This window comes from Bos javanicus, chromosome 18 (assembly GCF_032452875.1).
Source record: "Bos javanicus breed banteng chromosome 18, ARS-OSU_banteng_1.0, whole genome shotgun sequence".
In the NCBI taxonomy this organism is placed as follows: Eukaryota; Metazoa; Chordata; class Mammalia; order Artiodactyla; family Bovidae; genus Bos; species Bos javanicus.
This window is the reverse complement of record NC_083885.1, coordinates 46,503,486-46,523,280: the sequence shown is the minus strand read 5'-3', so window position 1 is coordinate 46,523,280 and position 19,795 is coordinate 46,503,486. Positions and strand designations below refer to the sequence as shown.

The 19,795-nt window shown below is 50.8% G+C and overlaps 2 protein-coding genes across 5 annotated transcripts; both read right to left on the bottom strand.

Annotated features, from left to right (window-relative positions):
• Positions 1-5,712: 5,712 nt before the first annotated feature.
• Positions 5,713-8,257, bottom strand: ETV2 (ETS variant transcription factor 2). Its single transcript, XM_061388023.1, has 6 exons — positions 7,968-8,257; positions 7,793-7,870; positions 7,441-7,518; positions 6,705-7,163; positions 6,166-6,278; positions 5,713-5,927 (listed from the first exon to the last, which is right to left on the bottom strand). Exons 1-6 carry the CDS (start codon positions 8,035-8,037, stop codon positions 5,727-5,729), a joined length of 999 nt encoding a protein of 332 aa, XP_061244007.1. The 5' UTR covers positions 8,038-8,257; the 3' UTR covers positions 5,713-5,726.
• Positions 8,258-11,883: 3,626 nt separating this feature from the next.
• On the bottom strand, positions 11,884-19,388 carry RBM42 (RNA binding motif protein 42). 4 transcript variants are annotated; one of them, XM_061388019.1, is made up of 10 exons: positions 19,155-19,388; positions 18,769-18,913; positions 17,394-17,478; positions 17,219-17,293; positions 15,627-15,692; positions 15,373-15,527; positions 14,575-14,907; positions 14,145-14,262; positions 12,214-12,408; positions 11,884-12,133 (listed from the first exon to the last, which is right to left on the bottom strand). In XM_061388019.1, exons 1-10 carry the CDS (start codon positions 19,280-19,282, stop codon positions 12,021-12,023), a joined length of 1,413 nt encoding a protein of 470 aa, XP_061244003.1. In that variant the 5' UTR covers positions 19,283-19,388; the 3' UTR covers positions 11,884-12,020. The 4 variants fall into 4 exon arrangements, with proteins under 4 accessions (XP_061244003.1, XP_061244002.1, XP_061244004.1 ...); XM_061388018.1 differs by having other exon boundaries at positions 15,373-15,548; positions 19,155-19,387; XM_061388020.1 differs by lacking the exon at positions 15,627-15,692 and having other exon boundaries at positions 19,155-19,387.
• Between the last annotated feature and the right edge of the window lie 407 nt (positions 19,389-19,795).

Sequence of the window (19,795 nt, the reverse complement as noted above, 5' to 3'; positions counted from 1 at the left end):
AAGGTCTTACCAATAGCTGTGAAAAGAAGAGAAGCAAAAAACAAAGGGGCAAAGGAAAGATATACCCATTTGAATGGAGAGTTCCAAAGAATAGCAAGGAGAAATAAGAAAGCCTTCCTCAGTGATCAGTGCAAAGAAATAGAGGAAAACAATAGAATTGGAAAGACTAGAGATCTCTACAAGAAAATCAGAGATACCAAGGGAACGTTTCATATAAAGATGGACACAATAAAGGACAGAAATAGTATGGACCTAACAGAAGCAGAAGATATTAAGAAGAGGTGGCAAGATTACACAGAAGAACTATACAAAAAAGATCTTCACGACCCAGATAACCACGATGGTGTGATCACTCACCTAGAGCCAGACATCCTGGAATACGAAGTGGGCCTTAGGAAGCATCACTACGAACAAAGCTAGTGGAGGTGATGGAATTCCAGTTGAGCTATTTCAAGTCCTAAAAGATGATGCTGTGAAAGTGCTGCACTCAATATGCCAGCAAATTTGGAAAACTCGACAGTGGCCACAGGACTGGAAAAGGTTAGTTTTCATTCCAATCCCAAAGAAAGGCAATGCCAAAGAATATTCAAACTACCACACAATTGCACTCATCTCACACGCTAGTAAAGTAATGCTCAAAATTCTTAAGCCAGGCTTCAACAGTACGTGAACTAAGAACTTCCAGATGTTCAAGCTGGTTTTAGAAAAGGCAGAGGAACCAACGATCAAATTGCCAACATCCACTGGATTATCGAAATAGCAAGAGAGTTCCAGAAAAACATCTATTTCTGCTTTATTGACTATGCCAAAGCCTTTGACTGTGTGGGTCACAACTAACTGTTGGAAAATTCTTCAAGAGATGGGAATACCAGATCACCTGACCTGCCTCTTGAGAAATCTGCATGCAGGTCAGGAAGCAACAGTTAGAACTGGACATGAAACAACAGACTAGGAGTACATCAAGTCTTTATATTGTCAGCCTGCTTATTTAACTTAAATGCAGAGTACATCATGAAAAACGCTGGGCTGGATGAAGCACAAGCTGGAATCAAGATTGCTGGGAAAAATATCAATAACCTCTGATATGCAGATGACACCACCCTTATGGCAGAAAGTGAAGAGGAACTAAAGAACCTCTTGATGAAAGTGAAAGAGGAGAGTGAAAAAGTTGGCTTAAAGCTCAACATTCAGAAAACGAAGATTATGGCATCTGGTCCCATCACTTCATGGCAAATAGATGGGGAAACAGTGGAAACAGTGACAGACTTTATTTTGGGGGCTCCAAAATCACTGCAGATGGTGGTTGCAGCCATGAAATTAAAAGACGCTTACTCCTTGGAAGGAAAGTTATGACCAACCTAGACAGCATTTTAAAAGCAGAGACATTGCCAACAAAGGTCTGTCTAGTCAAGGCTATGGTTTTTCCAGTAGTCTTGTATGGATGTGAGAGTTGGACTGTGAAGAAAACTAAGCGCTGAAGAATGGATGCTTTTGAACTGTGGTGTTGGAGAAGACTGTTGAGAGTCCCTTGACTACAAGGAGATCCAACCAGTATCCTAAAGGAAATCAGTCCTGAATATTCATTGGAGGGACTGATATTGAAGCTGAAACTCCAATACTTTGGCTATCTGATTCAAAGAACTGACTCATTTGAAAAGACCCTGATGCTGGAAAAGATTGAAGACAGGAGGAGAAGGGGTCGACAGAGGATGAGATGGTTGGATGGCATCACCAACTCCATGGACATGAGTTGGAGTAAACTCTGGTAGTTGGTGATGGATAGAGAGGCCTGATGTGCTACAGTCCATGGGGTTGCAAAGAGTTGGACATGACTGAGTGACTGACCTGAACTGAATGGTTAGGGGATTGAAAACAAATCATTTTTTTCTCCCAGGGTCGTTTGTCACGCTATGAGGGTGCCCAGACTGCACCTCCCTGTTCATTACCATCTTTCTCCAAACCTTAGAAGGTACAAATTAACAAAGATTTGAGTGACTGAGAGCTCATAAACCAAATTCCTGCCTCACAGAGAGGAGGTTAAGAGTTAAGAGTTAAAGCTTGGGTCCGTGGAGGGTCTGGCAGAAATTGACCCATCTCTGAAATGACAACTTCTGGTCACAGACATGTCCTTGTCTCCTTTCTCTCACGCCCCATAGCTGATCAATCAAGAAATGCTGTTGCCTCTGCCTTAAAAATATATCCAGAATCTTCTGATTCAAGTCACAGGGACCTCCAGCCTGGATTATTGCAGTGGCCCACTCCCTGAGCCCTAAGCTTCCATGCTGCCCTCCGCAATCAGGTCACTCAGCCAGAGGGACCCTGTGAACTCCTCAGTTAGATCACTTCTCTTCGTTGACCTGGAAACCTCCCCACGTGCTTGGTCTGACTCTTTTAGTTGAAACCCAAAGTCCTTACAAATGACCTACACAGTTTGGCTCCCTTTATATCCTTGTTGTTGTTCGGTCTCTAAGTCGTGTCTGACTCTTTGCAGCCCCATGGACTGCAGCATGCCAGGCTCCTCTGTCCTTCACTATCTCTGGGAGTATGCTCAGATTCATGTACACTGAGTCTGTGATTCTATCTAACCATCTCATCTTTTGCCACTCCCTCTTCTTCTCCTTTTGCCTTCAGTCTTTCCCAGCATCAGAGTCTTTTTCAATGAGTCGGCTCTTTGCATCAGGTGGCCAAAGTATTGGAGTTTCAGCTTCAGCATCAGTCCTTCCAATGAATATTCAGAGTTGATTTCCTTTAAGATTGACTAGTTTGATCTTCTTTCTGTCCAAGGTACTCTTCAAGAGTCTCCTCCAGCACCACAATTTGAAACCATCAATTCTTTGGCACTCAGCCTTCTTTATAGTTCAACTCTCACATCCATCTGGTGACTCAGATGGTAAAGAATCTCCCTCCAATGTGGGAGACCTGGATTTGATCCCTGGGTCAGGAAGATCCCCTGGAGAAGGGAATGGCAATCCACTCCAGTATTCTTGCCTGAAGAATCCCATGGACAGAGGAGCCTGGTGGGCTACAGTTCACAGGGTCACAAAGAGTCAGACACGACTGAGCAACTAACACATACATGCTCACATCCATACATGACTACTAGAAAAAACATATATTTGACTATACGAAACTTTGTCTGCCAAGTCTCTGCTTTCTAATATGATGTCTAGGTTTGTCATAGCTTTCCTTCCAAGGAGAAAATGTCTTTTAATTTCATGGCTGAAGTTACTATCTGCAGTGATTTTGAAGCCTAAGAAAATAAAATCTGTCACTGCTTCCACTTTTCTCCTTCTATTTTCTATGAAGTGATGGGACCAGACCCTTATCTCCTTTTAACTGCTGCTGCTCCAGCCACTCTCGCCTCCTAGCAGTTCCTTAAACCTGCAAGCTGGCTTCCCCCAAGGATCTTGCTGTCCCCTTGGCCTGGAATGCTTTTCCGTCAGCTGGCTCCCTCCATGTCCTGCAGGTCTTTGTTAAAATGTCACCTTATCAGTGAGTTCTTCTCAGTCCAAATATTTAAAATTGCTATCTTGTCAGTTTATTCCCTACTTTATTTCTCCAAAGCACTTATCTTCTAACATACTATATACTTTCTTTTATTGTTTATCTCTCTCTCTCTTTTTGTTTCCCTCAATATAATAGAAGCATCATAAAGGAGCAATTTCTGTCTCTTACTCACCACTGTATCTCTATGACTTAATTTCTGGTACATAATATGATTACTCTATAAATATTTGTGGAATGAGTGAATTTTTTGTGTAAATAAAGTGGGCTTCTGGGGACTGGAAGAGGAAGCCATGAAAGACTGTGCTGCTATTGCTGCTAAGTCGCTTCAGTCGTGTCCGACTCTATGGGACCCCATAGATGGCAGCTCACCAGGCTCCCCGTCCCTGGGATTCTCCAGGCAAGAACACTGGAGTGGGTTGCCATTGCCTTCTCCAATGCATGAAAGTGAAAAGTGAAAGTGAAGTCGCTCAGTTGTGTCCGACTCTTAGTGACCCCATGGACTGCAGCCCACCAGGCTCCTCCGTCCCTGGGATTTTCCAGGCAAGAGTACTGGAGTTGGGTGCCATTGCCTTCTCCGATGAAAGACTGTGGCTCAACCTTAAAAAAAAGAGAGAACTGTTATTGCCTCTCCCCTCAGTCTGGCCTCCAAAGCTTCTCATGTGCGTGCGGTGTACAGTGTCGAGGCCTAACTGGGTTGGTGGGTTCTTATGCTCTGTGTTCATCAACGCTGTAATTTTTTGTGGAGCTGCCTGTTTATGTGCCTGCATTACCCCCTTCGATGAGATCTTCCTCAAGCCCAAATCCCTTCCCTGCTTAAACTCCCTGGCTCCCCTGTGCCCTCAGGACATAGTCTAGGCTCCTTACCTCGGCCAAGGCCAACATGAGCACTTCATCTTGGAGCTTTGTGAACTGACTCATGGTCCCCTCTTCAGCTACGCTGATATTTTAATTCATGAAACAGTGCTGTGAGATCTACCTCCAGGCCTTTGATTTCTTCTGACTGGAACATTCTTTGCCTACCTGATTTTTTTTTCTTCCTACCTGACTTCTTAATGGAGAAGGCAATGGCACCTGACTCCAGTACTCGTGCCTGGAAAATCCCATGGACGGAGGAGCCTGGTGGGCTGCAGTCCATGGGGTCGCACAGAGCCAGACACGACTGAAGCGACTTAGCAGCAACAGCAGCAGACTGCTTAAATCAGCTATTTTTCTCCTCCAGTAAGTTTTCCCTGACCAACCCCCAACTTCCTGCCTTAGGCTAGGGCAGGTCCCTCTTTGGGGGCCACCTCTACCCCTGCAGAGTTCTCCCATCTCAGTCCTGACCACTCTGGCCTGTCCCTGTTTGGTGGGGGGTGGGGGGGGTGGGGAGGTGTCTATCTCCTCACTGGACTGTGAACCTCCCATGGGCAAGGTCCAGAGTTGTCTTTGTCATTGCTAAGTCCCTAGCAGGGCCCACAGGAGGACCAGTTAATAGGCTCTCTTTCAGACTTAGTAGTTCCCCAATCTCCAGTACTTTGGCCACCTCATGAGAAGAGTTGACTCATTGGAGAAGACTCTGATGCTGGGAGGGATTGGGGGCAAGAGGAGAAGGGGACGACAGAGGATGAGATGGCTGGATGGCATCACTGACTCGATGGACGTGAGTCTGAGTGAACTCTGGGAGTTGGTGATGGACAGGGAGGCCTGGCGTGCTGCGATTCATGGAGTCGCAAAGAGTTGGACACGCCTGAGCGACTGATCTGATCTGATCTGAATCCGGTAGGCTCTTCTTGGAGTATGAGTTCTGTGTCCGGTGGGTTGGAATAGAGGCTTTTAGGAGGCAAGCACTAGGTCTAATTCCGTGATGGTCGCTAGTACTGGGAAGGCACACAGTAGGCCCTTTTTTTGGGGAATATAAGCCTTCTCTTCAAGAGGGGAACAGTTGGTAAAGTGGAAAGTTAGTGATAGGGTCTGATTTCGGTGCAGGTCCCAGCACAAGGCAGGCGCAGTGGGGACTCAGTTTGAAACCTCTGCATATCCCATTACACAGCGAGCACACAGTATTTCCCCTTAGGGTCTTGGGTCTGTTTTGGTCATCGTGTTTCCTGGGATCACATGGGGTTTGTTGGGGGCGGGGGGGCTGGGATGTGGATGTGATGGTGTGCACAGACTCCCAAGCAGAAGTAGTTTGTATCAGTGGGAAGGATGCAAACAGCACAACAAGGCTTGATTGGGTATTTTTATTGGGTCGGTGCTTCTAGCCCGCCTCCCATAAGGTCAGGATAGACTAGACTCGGCAAGCGGCCCCCGAAGCGGTACGTGTACTTGCGCCCCCCGCTCTTGCGCACGATGTCGCGGCGGTAGTAGTAGCGCAGACCTCGGCTCAGCTTCTCGTAATTCATGCCTGGCTTCCTCTTGCGCTCACCCCACAGCCGCGCCACCTAGGGAGGAGCCCAGGCTTAGTCCGAAAGGGCGGGAGAGGATTGGGGAGGGCGGGGCTAGACGGTGGATGGGTGGGGCGGGGGCGGGGTTCCGGTCTGTCTGCAGAGGGGTTAGTCGGGGCGCAGCAGGCAGGAGATGAAGGCGAGGCTGGGGGCGGGGCCTAGCACTAGGCAAAGTGCTGATGGCGAACACTGGGAGACCTGGACGGAACTTGGCGGGTCTGCGAAACTGACTTACCTCTTTCGGGTCGCACAGTTGGAACTCTCGGCTATTGCCGGTCCAGCGGATGCAGCTTCTACGCGCTCCGTCGTGGAGCAGCTCCAGGAGGAACTGCCACAGCTGAATGGGACCTGTAGTGTGGGGACAAGTGTACACTCAGGTTTCCTGGCCCCAGATGATGTCGCTTCGATGACCCAGGAATCCGGATCTGCTCCTCCTCGGAGACCAGCAAATCCTGATTCCTCCATCTAAGGGACCTAAGAATTGGCCTGGGGACCCAGGAGTCCAGAGACTCCTGTTGGAGATTTAGGATTTTGGCTGCCCCATCTCAGGGACCCAGACATTCAGATCCTCATCTCTTTCTTCTCACCTAGGAGCCTAGGTCCTTGTCCCTTGCTCCCTAGAAACACTAGAAACTACTTGTGTCTTACTCCTCTCCTCACTAGGTACCCGGCAGTGAGGCCCCCTCCCCCTCCTCTCTGGAGCGCCGCCAATTTCCTGGGTTCCGCCCCCTTAGCGCCTCATTAGACACCCGCTTCCCTCCCATCGGACCTCACCTCTGTGGTTAGTTTTGGGGTAACGAGCCAAGGTTGCGCGGTCCGACTGCTGGGTGGGTTCAGAGGAAGTGGTGATATCTGAGCTCTGGTACTCTTTGGAAGAGGTGGTGCAATCCATATGCAGCCCTGAGTCCCAGGAGGTGGTACAGTCCAAAGCCTCAGGCCCGGCCCAAGGAAGGGTCGAGTCGGCACAGAGCTCCCCGCCGAGGCTCCTGCCCCAGCAGGTGGCGCCGTCGGGGCCGATAGAATAGTCCCAGCTGGTGGAGCTGGAGGCCACCTGGGCGCGCGACCACGAGTTGGTACTACCCGCGGAGGTGGTGTAATTCTGGCCAGTAGCCCCTTCGGAGCCGGTCCAGGTGGCGGGACCCGGGGCCTGGGAAACACCGCTGCAAGAGACGGTGCCGGAGCACGGCAGGTCTGTCCAGTCTCCCGGCCACGGAAGAGCTTGAGGGGCGGGCTCTGCGAGGACAAATGGACCCCAAGTGAGAGGAGCCCAGGTGTCCCGATCCCCGCTCCCCTCTGGAGTTTTGGGAGGCGAAGCTCTCAGCCCTGGCGTCTGGGACTCCAGGCTCCAGGATCTAGGTCATACCACCTTAAGGACACAGTGTCCCTCGTCCTAACCCCCTTCCCTTTCATAGATCGCGGAATCTAAACCTCTAGTCACAGTGGAGGACCCCAGTCCCCTCCTCCCCGCCCCGCCCTCCGCTTCCTCCCGCGCTTCTCCGTACACACTCACCCGTCCCCCATGCAGCTTCTGGGTACGGAGTAGAGCTCCAGTCTGGCTGTGGGAGCCCTGCAAGGAATAAGGTTGTAGCTGATTTAGGGAAGGGTGTGCACAGTGCCTGAAGACTCCCCTCAGCCACTCACCCAGTGGACTTTGTCAGGGACTGAGAGTTCTCAACCCCAGCTCCTACTCACTTAGACCTAGGACTCAGGACACTGGCCCCCTCCTCCTCCTTCAACCTCTGCAGTTCAAGCCCATATCCCTCTCAGGGTTCAACTGCAGGATAAGCATGCCCCCTTCCTCAGACCTAGGTGCCCAGCCTCACCTTCTTCCCCAGTGCCCAGAGGTCCCAGCCCACAGCCACCTTTCCAGTATGTGTCCTCTGTCAGCGTGTCCGCTTGGACTGCCAGTTCAGGGATATAGAAGTTGAGTTCAGCTCCTTCTGCAGGCAGTGAAGTTAGACAGAGCCCCATCAGGTTCATCGAAGGCCCCCACCTGCGTACCCACCGCACACACATTGTCACACCCCTGGGACCTACCCAGCCCTGACATCCTGTGCCCCAGAGGCACTTCCTGTGGTGATACTTCATCCCAGTTCCACAAGTCCATGGATGTCCGTTGTGAATGTACTGGGTCAGAAAAAAAGGGGGGGTGCACAGGGTGAGCCGGTGACACTTAGGGACCCTGGAGTCTGAGCCCTATCCCTTGCTTCCCTCACAAGGAGGAGTCCAGGCCTCTGCTCCCTTCTTCCCCAGGGCCCTGAAATCTTGGCCTCCAGTGTCCTTTCCTCTCAGACCCAGGAGTGAGGGCCCCCAGACACCCAGCCAGACCCAGGAAACCAGGCCCCCAGACACCCGGTCTTCCAGCCCCCAGTTCATGGCTCACCTCTGGCAGGTCCTTCTGCCCCTGGTCGGGGGTCTCAGCCCCATTTCATACCATGCACCCCTCCCCTGGGGGCCTGAGCAGGGGGAGCGGATTTTCCAAGACGTCAGAGCTGGGGGTCGCAGTAGGGGTCGAGTTGCAGGGGCTGAGGCGTGGCCAAGCCATGTCACCCCCGCCCCACTCCCCTCTGGCCCCGGGGATGACCGCTGGCCTCCGGGGTAGCTTTAGGAGGCAGCTTTGGTTGTCCCGCTGCATGGCTGGCCTGGACTTGAACGGGAGCTTGGGAAACAGCAGGCTGGGTTGAGACCAGGGTGCAAGGGGTGTTTCCGGGGTGACAAGAGCCGGGAGGGGGGTGGGGATTGGGGACTTGATCCTGCGACATGGGAGGTGGTGGGGGAAGCGGGCCAGGGGTCAGCTGGGCTGTGCCAGGCTTATCTTCAACAGGAAGGGGGATTTCCGGCCAGACCCCCGGTCGGTCGACAGACGTCACAATCGGCAGGGGCCCTGTGGGGGATAGGTGGGGGTAGATCGACCTGGGATCCTCCACCAGGCCCAGTTCCCCGCTTCCTAGGGCTTTGAGGAGGACATTCTGGATGCTTCCAAGGACAGTAACAATGTAAACAATAACAGCAGTGATAGTAATAGCTGACATTTACTGGGGGCTCATTGCATACCACCAAACTATGGGCCTTTGTTTACTCCCCTTGAGAGGTAGGTATTAGTCTTATCCTGATTTTATGAAAGGGGAAATTGAAGATGACTCCCACTTTTCTTCATCTCCAGAATCTGCGCCCTTTCATGCTATAATAGTTCAGGACAAATGGGGAAAATTTGAGTAGGAACTGAATATGAGATATAGAATGGATCATTTTCTTCCATGTGACAATGCTATATAATATGAAATGCTATTTCTAAGAAACGAAGCTATTTACAAACAACAAAGGCTCACAGCTATTTAGGAGTGAAGTGTTATGTCTGTAACTTTTCCAATGATTCAGCAAAACTAAACCAAAACATGTATACTTGCAACATATACATACACACGTGCAATATTTGGAACATACAATTAGAAAATTATGTTGTTTAAGTTCAAATTTAGCTAAGTGTCTTGTATTTTTATTTTCTAAATCTGGCAACCCTACACCCTGGTTGCTTGACTTCAGAACCTATGTTGTTTCTATCCTGAAATATTGATAGATAGATATGTATCATTAAAAATAACCCCTTTAAGACTCACAGACTTAGAAAATGAACTTATGGTTGCTGGGGGAGGGTGTGGGGGAAGGAGTAGTCAGGGACTTTGGGAAGGTCATGTACACACTGCTATATTTAAAATGGATAACCAACAAAGACCTATTGTATAGCACATGGAACTTTGCTCAATGTTATGTGCCAACCTGGATAGGAGTGGGGTTTGGGGGAAAATGAATATATGTATATGTATGGCCGAGTCCCTTTGCTGTTCACCTGAAACTACAAATTGTTTATCGACTATCCTCCAATACAAAAATTTTGTGTTAAAAAAAATAACCTCTTTAATATGGACCTTTTCCAATATTCACCCAGTTTGATCATTAACCACTTGCCATTCTGGGGGGTGTGGGCACTGCCTTTCTGTGTTACACAGAGGAAACTGGGCCTCAAGAGGAAGAGCTACTCACTAGGTCACACAGTGGGTGGCTGGTGCTGGGACTGGACCCAGTGTTGGTTGAACCACAGAGCCCTCAGGAGTCATTGGTCCCTCCATCCATCTAACCCAGGAGTCTGAAAGGAATCTCGTATCTGCCATGCCCCACTAGGCCTGGGGCCTCCTCTCCCTGAAGCTGGTCTCTCTCCATGTCTTCCTGCCCTGGGTTGGTGTCCTCTGTTGTACCAGGCCTGACTCTTGGTTGTGGGATCTTAGTTCCCTGACCAGGGATTGAATCCTTGCCCCTGACAGTTAAAGTGTGGAATCCTAACCACTGGACCACCAGGGAAGTCCCCCAAGTCTCTTCTGGTGTCTCAGTCCCTCTCCATCTGTCTCCAAGTGTTCCTCTCTCTCTCCCTACCTTCTTATCTGTTTCCATCTCTTTCCCTCTCTGGACTTTTCCCCCAACTCCTTCCTGTTGTACAGCCTCTGACCCACCCACTCTCTTTTCTTCCTCCCTCCCCACCCCTCAGTCTCCGCTCACTACATTCTCTCCTTCTCTGTCCATCTCTCAACCCCATTGATTTTCTTCTCTCCTGGGACTTAAATGCATGTTTAAAACCCTCCTTTCTGGAATCGTTTGCATCTCCTCTCTTGCTTGCAGTGAATAGAAGGGGTTTAGGAGAAGGGAAGGGCTAGTGATGTCGGAATGGGGTTTGAGGATTCTGGAGCTGGGTGGTCCAGCCAGGTGGCAGGGGGCTGAAGGGCACTTCCTGTCATTGAAAGGAGGCCCTCACCCTTCTCACCAGACTGGAAAATGTGACGTCAGAGTGGGCAGTAAGGGAGGAAGACCGGAACAGAGGAAATCTGACACCTCTCCTGGGTGACTGGCTTCCCGAGAAACCTTGGTATTGTTTCTCCCCTCCCAATCTGGGGTTCTGATGGCTATGCCCCTGGGAGACCCTTGTCCCCTCCCCATGCCATCTCCCTCCTTTGGCTGGTCACTGCTCCAACCTCCTTCCTGGACCTGTTTTCTCTAAAGTGCAAATCTGTGATGCCAGTCCCCTGCCTGAGCTTTGTCTCAGCTTCTCACGGCTGGCTGCTGCCTTCAGGGTAAAGGCTAAGCTCTCAGTCTGGCATTCAAGGTCCCGCACGCACACTTACTTCTGACAGGCAGACAAGCTGGAGCTGGGAAACAGGAGCTGGGGAGAGACTTACAGACAGACAGAGAGGAGAGACTCAGAGACATTTAGAAAGAGGCAAGAAGCAGAGGGGGACTTAAGAGAAACAGGAGGAGGCATAAACATTCAAAGAGACAGCAGAAGTCGACCAGGTTTTGGCAGAGTGAAGAAACTGGAAAACAGTCTCAGAGACCTAAAGGGTGAGAACGGCAGAGACAAGGAGAGAGAATGATATTAATAGGAAGAGAATGAAATAGTTTCAGAAATGGCCAGTGCCTTCGGGAAGCCTTCCTGGATCCCTAGGGATGGTTCCCCATCCCAACCCTGATAACTCTGGGCTGTCATTGTCTGGCAATGGCCCTATCTCTGCCACTGAACCATTAGCTAGGAACACTGTTACCACTGTATCCACACACTGTCCTTGATGAAATCGGATGAATGAATGGACGCCTGGAAAGCTCTGAGCTCCAGAAGGGCAGGGCCCAGAAGACCTACTACCTTGGTGCTGAGAACACAGGGTGGAGTCAGAAGACCACTGGTGTGAGCCTCCACTCGGCTTTGACCTTGCACTAAGCCTCTACTTCCTCCTGTGAGGAATGGGCTGCACTCAGTGTACACTTAAAGAGGTTTCAAGAAGATCTAACGGGCAGGTAGCAGCGTTGAAAACGCCCATCTGCATGTTTATGTAAACTTTCAAGGCTCCCCACTGTCTCCAGAGTGGGGGATGCTAAACCCGGCTCTCCAAAGAGTGCTTCCAAGCCTAGCCAAGGATGGAAATGAACGTAAATTTATTGAAACTGGTATTGGGGAGGATGGGTGGGTAGACAGTTGAGGGTTTTCCAAAGAACTGTGGGGAGGAACCAGCGCCCGGCCGGATGGGAGCGGGTGCCTGGCCACAGACCCTATCTCAGGCCCAATTTCTTCTTCTCCTTCTGCTTCTTGCGCACCACGTCCAGGTTCCGGTCCTTCCACATGCTCTTGCGCAGCTTGATGGGGCGTGAGCCCACATACTTCCCTGTGGGAAGAGACGGTTCAAGGCCATGCTCAGACCAGATGCCTGCCATGCCCACTGACCCTAGGGGAGACCGCACTCACCGTTCATCTCACGCATGGCGCGCACATAGTCACTGGGGTCCTTAAAGCTGACGAAGCCATAACCCTTGGTCTTGCCTGTGCGCTTGTCGCGAATAACCTTAGCCTTAAGGAAGGATGGGAAGCGGCTGAAGGCTCGGGCCAAGATGTCATCGTTCACCTCGTTGCCCAGGTCCCCACAGAAGATCCGGAAGTCATCTGGGGTTGGGAGAGGGAAGATCAGAGGATACACATGTTGCAGCCCAGTGTCTGTCTTACTGAAATGATCCCACCTTCTCTGGGAGCACCCCCTGAGCTCTCTTCCCTCTGTATCCCAGCAGTCTCGACCTGAGGTCCTCTTAGTTATAACAGCCAACACTTGGGTAGTATTTACCCTGTGCTAGACTCTCTGCAAAGAGTCCATAAAGTTTTCACATACCTGGCATTCCCAACAGCCCCTTACACCAAGGCACAGAGAGGTCAAGTCACCTGCCCAAAGTTAATCAGCAAGTAGCAGAGCTGGGACAAGAACTCAGGCATCCATCTGGCTCCAGAGCCTTCACTTTCAACTAATGGCACTGCCCTGCCCCACCCCAGGGCCACCTCACCCACTCCCGTGATGAAGCCCCTATCTTTGTCATCACAGCGCTGGCCTGTCCTCTGAGCCCCCAGCATCCTTTGGTCTACTGAACACCTCTCCATGGACACTCCCTGGGCCCCTGACACCCACTGGTTCCCATAATGGCACCCCAGGACCGCAGACTTCATCATTCCTCAGCTCTGCCTCCTCTGCAAAGCCCTCTCTGATCCCCTTTGAGTCCCTGAAACCTGAACACACTGCCTGATTCTTCTCCAAGGTCAACTTCAGCTGCCATTTTTGGATATACCTCCTGAGCTGAGTCTGGTCTTGACCAAATGTGCTCAAGCTCAAAGAATCCCTTCCCCCACGAGCATATACTATTACTATCTCCTTGCTGGAAAACGAGGCTTGCAAGGCTGAGTGACTTGTCCAAGGTCACAGAATTAGGGTCTACCGCCTAGCCACCTCTGGGCCAGTGCTGTATGGCTCTGGCCTGGGGTGGGCAGATGGTCCCAGGAAAAGAGGCAGAAGTAAAGGAATGGGGTGGGACTTAGGCCCCTTTCCTTGGCTACCACTGTGGTTGCCTCACAGCTTTGTTCAAGAGGGCACTCTTGAACAAGTTAGGTCACTCCAGGCAGAAGTAATCTGACAAACTTAAGAGGGTAGGACCGTCCATAAACCAACTGATCTGAACACTTCAAAAAACTATTATACCTGAGACAAAGCAGCGGGAGGGAGACATTCTCTTTAAAAGATAATCTAGTCACACAAAACTGCATGCCTCCTGGTTTAGGGGAAAAACAGCTATAAGAAAATAGTTTGGAGACAACTGGGAAAATCACAGTACAAACAGAATAGGAGATAACACAGAGTTACTGTTAATTTTCTTAGATGTGTTAACCATGTAATGATATGAAAGAAAATATTACTTTTCTTAGGAGATGAATATTAAGGTATTTAGGAGTGAAGTGATAACCTCATTTATAATTTACTTCACACGATTGAGCAAAAACCAAAAAAAGATACACATGGAGGGTTACAGTGAAGATAGCAAAATGTTAATTGCTGAATCTAGGTGGTTGATATATAGTTAACTGTGCAACTGTGAGAAATTTATTTCTCACAAAAAGTTAAAGAATGGTCTTTCTCCTTTAACAAGCCAGGCACCTCATGAATGAAATGGGCCAGAGGTCCTACGCACCAATCCCCTTTACCCAGTTCTGTTCAGTGACTAGGTGAGGGCCTGCCCCCTGAGCCACAGTCTGGCTCTCCAGGAGGCGGGCTAACAACACTGCTGCCCTACACTGAGGTGTGGAGCTGCCCGGCTCACCTTCCTTGGCTGAGCAGCACAGACCCTGCACTCGAGCCCACTCACCTGCATCCCACTCTAGCAGGCTGGGGTCCTCCCAGCTGCTCCCAGCTGCTGTGCGAATGCAGCGCTTCAGTTTCTCTGGTTTCCCTTTCTTCTTGTCCTCACTCAGAGGTTCCGGCACCTACAGAGGAAAGGAAGGGTGCAAAGGGCTAGATCTGAGTCTCTTGGGCCCATCTGCCCTCTTGAGGCTCTTCCATTTGGTCCCCCTAGTTCTCCTGTCTCCATAGTTAAAGCACAGGATACGCTTCTGGGTGTCAGGTGTATGTGTGTGTCTGCCTCCCTCTTCCCCATGTTCTCCCAAACCTTCCAATTTCCTGGGTCCCTCCTACCTCCACGGACAGAACATGACCTGTGTTTCTGTGTGGGGAAGCCCATGGGCTGCTGTCTGCCCATCCAGCCCTTTCTGTCCCCCACTACTCTGCTCCCTGCTTACCTCAAGAGCCATGAGGCCAGGGGGTGGCTCAGGCCGAGGTGGCCGGGGTCTCGGACGCAGGGACAGGAGCTCAGGAATGCGCAGTGGGGGCAGTAGGCCTCGCACAACTTCCAGTGGGAGGGGCAGGGGTTCAGGCTCAGGCAGAGGCATGGCCAGGGCCAGTGGCAGGCTGGGCCCAATGACTGCAGGGCCAGCTGGGGCGCCCCCGGCTCCCACCGCCACTGCTGCACTAGCCTCCTCCAGCCCAGCCGCTGCTGCCACCACAGCCTCTTCCTTCTCTTTCAGGCCCAACCCCAGGCCTAGGCCCAGCTCTCGGGGTGTTGCTGGCTCTTCCTGCGGGCAAAAGGAGGGCATGAGTGGGGCCAGATCACAGGCTCAGACCTCCCTCTCATCCTTATCCTGTACAACAGAGCAAGGGCACTGGGACCAGAGAGCAGGCAAGAGACACCAAGACAGGGAACAGTGTCTCTGTTCCTGTCAGACCAACACAGGGATAGAGAAACAGGCAGAGAGACAAACACACGGACCAATAAATAAATACAGAAAAAGAGAGGGACAATCAAAGGAAAAATAGAGACACACAAAGAGAAATGCACCTACAATTTGTGTTTTCTCTCTAAACTTCCCTCAAAAAAAAAAGCAAAAAACAGAATGATATGGCCACAGGAAGAAACAGGGAAAGACAGAGGCAGAGACATGTAAAGCCGGGGAAAGGCAGACTTGGTGGACACAGCTCATTAGGCCAGGATGAGTCTCTCTGTCCACCACACCTGACCCTCAGTTCCCTGACCAACTCACCAGAGGAGGCCTCAGCGCAGCCATGGAGCCCAAGGGCGGTCCGGGGGCCCGAGCCATTGGTGGCAGCATCATAGGTGGTCCAGGGGGCCCAGGCAGCGGGGGGCCCACGAGGGCCTGGTGAGGGGGCCGCAAGGCCATAGGGCGGGGCCCAGCTGCTGCAGAGGTAAGAGCAGAATCTGTCAGGGTGTTAGTGGGGGAGTTGGAGGACTTGGGGAGGAGTTATGTGGCAGGGATGATGACCTTGGCCCCCTCACCTGCTCTCTGCAGCACGTGAGGGACGAAGGCTGGACGCAGAATAGTGGCACTCTGGGGGGCCACAGCTGTGGGAGAGATGAGGGTGTGTGTCAAGGGGGACTGGGGCACTCAGGGCAAGGTATGTGCCTGTGGGTGCTCTGAGCACCCAAGAAATTCTGCCGAAGAGCCTGGGGAACCCTCTGGGAGATGTGGGGTCCTTTTCATTTGTTCATTCAGCAAAACACTTACCACTGATGATCTCCTCTGGGCCCGGCCCTGTCCTGGGCAATGCTAGGGGCACACCTAAAGACCACAGGCCCTACGGGAGCTCCTGGTCCAGAGCAGGAAAGAACATACTCATCACCAGAGTGACAGCCAGGGTGATCAGGGCCGGGATGGGGGAAGCCCAGGCAGGGTGACTGAGGCTGGCAGTAGGGAGCTCAGAAGAGGGACATCAGGGGGACTAGAGAAGGCTTCTGGCAGAAAGGGATCTGTGAGCTGAGACCCAAAAGATAATGAAGAGCTAGTAATGCAAAGGCTAAGTTTGGAAATATTACTGGCAAGGAGAATGCTTATAAACCAAAACCTTTCCCTCTTTAGTTTAGCCTGATTCCAACAGGGGAAGTCAGGAGCTGAAGAGCATCATAAGAGGATGGTCAAGCGGTCAGTAGGCATCCAAGCATAGTCTTGGTGGCTGAAAGACTGTTTCAGTGGTTGTTTTCTGGAGGGCACTAGGGTGCCACAGCAGGGCTGGAAGCTGGGCAGGGTGACTAGGTCAGATGTGCACTTTCATTAAAACCATATAGGAGATACTAAACCTATACTAAACTAGATATCAGGTAAAAGAGTCTATCAGGATTTAAGTGACACAATTAACAAGTTTGATCTAATGAGATGACACTAGAACATTACAGAACACATATCCTTTTCCTACAAGTAAGGAAGTTAATGTCACAAAAATTGACTGTTTGTGTAAGTCATCTCAACAACATGAAGTAAGAGTGTCCTGTGGAGACAATATATTTTAGTTAGCTAGATTTTGGTTTAGTTGATAGGTTTGGAAGGTTAAAAGTTGGGTGACAATGAGCAGGAGAGGGAAGGGACCTCAACAAGAGCCTTGCTGGCAAATCCCAGCAATGTCTGGGGCTCCAGGGAAGGAAATGGGGATCTCTCTCCACAAGGGGCCGGCTGATGTAAGGTCTTGACTATCAGGTGAGGACCACAGGTGCTTGTTTGATGGTCTGGTTTGTTCATCCCATCAACAGAGAACATGTAATGCTTATAAGATGACAGGCAGCCTCACAGATGTTATATTTTAGAGGAAGCAAAAGATGGTAATCATAATAAACAAGTAAGTTGTATAACTTGTTATAAGGCTATATAGCTTTGTAGCACATGAAGTGCTATGAAGAAATAGCAAAGAATATGGATTAGGAGTCACAAGAAAGGGGCTGGTTTGCAATGACCCAGTAAATAAGGCCAAATCAACGAAGTACATGATTAGGTTTATGCTTTAGAAAGACAATGATATCTTGGGGATGAAATGGAGAGGGTGAAGTAGTCAAAACAAAAGTGCTTGGTGAAATGTGGGATTCTCTGGCCTCAGACCTACCTGCTCGCCGCAGGAACATGGCTTCTCGAGCCTCTGGACTGTCCAGGTGACTCCGATCACCAGGGCCAAAGCCAACTGTTGGGAGGGGAGTGATGAGGATGGGGGGGAGGGGAGGAGAGTCCCAGGCTTCCCTTTTTACCACCCTGCTTCCCTCGTCCCACCACTCCTTACTTACCTGGACCCACAAAAGGCGGGCCACCCACCATGGGAGGAACCACTGTGGCTGCAGCGGCTGCTCGGGCCTCCAGAGTCTGTTGGACCTGTGGGATGGGGGTTGGGGTGAAGGGTCTGACTCAGTGCCCCCAAGCTGCCTGGCAGGCTCACCTGGGAACCAAGGGTTTTGTTCTTTGCACTGTGTGGCTATCTCTCAAACTTTAGGTCTCAGCTAAAACATCACTTTTCAGAAAGGCTTCTGGGATCACACTAGCTCAAGGTGCCCTTAGTCCCTCCCTGGTGCAACTTCTTTCATCATCCTGCTTCACCTTCCCCAAAGCATTCAGCACTACCTGAAATTATGTCCAGCTTGGCCTCCTCATCTCCCATGCCACCACCCTGCTCCAAGCCACCATTATGTCTTACCTAGAGTATGATGGTAGCCTCTTCCTCAGACTGCTTGATTCTGCCCTGGACCCCTATAACCTGTCTTCTAAACACAACCAAAGTGACCCTGGTGACATCTAAATTGGACCATATCACCCCATTGCTCAAAATCCTTCAACTGCTTCTCATCCCAGAGTAAAAACCAAGGTCCTTATGGTGATCCACAAGGTCCTACTAGATCTGTCCCTATCAGCTCTCTGTCTATATCTCCTCCTATCCTCTCCCTTGCTCAATCCATTCCAGCCACCCTGTTGTCCCTGCTGGTCCTTGAACATGTCAGGTATGCACCTACCTCACAGCCTTTGCAGAGCAACAGTTGTCTGGGAATACTCTTTTCCCAGATATCTGCACAGTTCCCTCCATCATGCTCTTTATATTTTTGCTTACATATCACCTCCTCAGAAAGGTCTTCCCTGACCATGCTGATAAAATTCTGCCCTTCTTAATCTACTTTAATCTGTCTCTCCACAGCAAAATAGAAACTCCAAAAAGGTAGTGAATGTTTCTCTGTTTCATTCTCTGCTATATGTTTAGGGCCTAGATTAGCACCTGGCGCAGAAGAGGGACCTGAAAATTATTTGTCGAGAGAATGAACAAGTTTCATTTACTTGTTCACTTTTTGGTAATCTTTCTTCACTAGTCACATATAGTTAAATATGGAGAACTTGAATGTGATTAATGAGTCTGAGGAACTATGTAACTCTAATATGAATTTTAAATAAATACAGAACATTTTCATCATTGCAGAAAGTTCTACTGGCCATCATGATCTAGAATAAAAGCATGCAAAGGGCAGAATTATTGTCTCAGTCGTTACTGAGTCCTCAGTGCCTGACACCTAAAATATTTGTCATGCTAATTAATCAACAAGCCAGCATCTCAAAAGCTCTCTGTATACAAACGTGTGTCTGGGGCATTGTGCTCTCTTCTATGCCTTATTTCAGCCGTACCTGCTGGTATGTGTTGGTCGCGATAATTGGGCGGATCACAGGAGCTGCTGGGACTTGCATCGCTTCAACCGTGGGGACTGTGGGCACCGCAGGCACGGCAGTTGGGATTCCTGTTACGGGAGCCCCCAGAACTTCCTGCTCAAACCTGGGAAGGCAGGACAGACACCACAGCTCAGGACCTTGCACCAATTCTGAAACGGTGGGTATATCGCGACAGCGCCTTCACCCCTGCCAACCTCTCCTCCTTAACCCTCGTCCCCACAATTCCGAAAGTCCCATTTCCCCAAGACAGAACTATATATCGAGTCTATCGTGGCCTGGAGGCTCTAGGGCTCGACGACTCTGACTCTAGGACGGCTTTTATAGCTCCCTATCGCGGGCCTTACAGGGCCATCTCCGCCTCCATCTCCTTCAAGCGTTCCTCGCCGCTCTTTCCAGGGATGCCGGCACCAGGGCCCGGAACCACGGGTCCTCCTGCACCAGGGAGGCCCGGGGCTGGCCCCGCTCCGGCCATTGCTGCTGCCGTCACTGTCTCCGGTACTACCGCCTTAGCTCTGTCGCCTCCGCCGGTTCCGCTGTATACTCTCTGGCTACGTCAGGGTGGGCGCCCGCGGATGACGTATAAGCGAAAGCGACGGGCGCCGATACATGATGTCATGCGTCAACAGGGCTGGCCTTTGGAGTAAGGGCCAATGAGAACCTGGCCACACCCAGAGAGCCCGCCCCCAAGGAGAACTATAGGCCAGTCAGAGTGCCGGAGAAAGGAGTCAACGGAAGAAACTGCGTTTAGGGGCGTGCAACCCAGAGAGACGGCCACGCCTTCATGGGGGAACACGGCCCGCCCCTAAAGTGAAAACTTGGCCTTTGAGAACTCTGGGAAGTTCGGAGGTTCCTCCCGTGCCACTGCGAGACCCGTTCCGGAAATTTTAAAACACAGGGACATCCCAGTCACCCCAGTGCAGGATGGGGCTGGAGACAGCTGGAAGCCGTGGTCGTCCACTTTCGGACATGCTACCAGTGAGTTCCA

Excerpts from the sequence above, each read along its gene's own strand:
- RBM42 (XM_061388018.1), bottom strand. The coding sequence starts at position 19,282 with ATGGCCGGAGCGGGGCCAGCCCCGGGCCTCCCTGGTGCAGGAGGACCC. Across the intron at positions 17,294-17,393 it reads CCCGCCTTTTGTGGGTCCAG|TTGGCTTTGGCCCTGGTGAT; the intron begins GTAAGTAAGGAG and ends CCCTCCCAACAG. Across the intron at positions 12,409-14,144 it reads CCTGCTAGAGTGGGATGCAG|ATGACTTCCGGATCTTCTGT; the intron begins GTGAGTGGGCTC and ends TCCCAACCCCAG.
- ETV2 (XM_061388023.1), bottom strand. The coding sequence starts at position 8,037 with ATGGACTTGTGGAACTGGGATGAAGTATCACCACAGGAAGTGCCTCTG. Across the intron at positions 7,519-7,792 it reads AGAGGACACATACTGGAAAG|CTACAACCTTATTCCTTGCA; the intron begins GTGGCTGTGGGC and ends TCCCTAAATCAG. Across the intron at positions 5,928-6,165 it reads AACTGTGCGACCCGAAAGAG|GTGGCGCGGCTGTGGGGTGA; the intron begins GTAAGTCAGTTT and ends GCTCCTCCCTAG.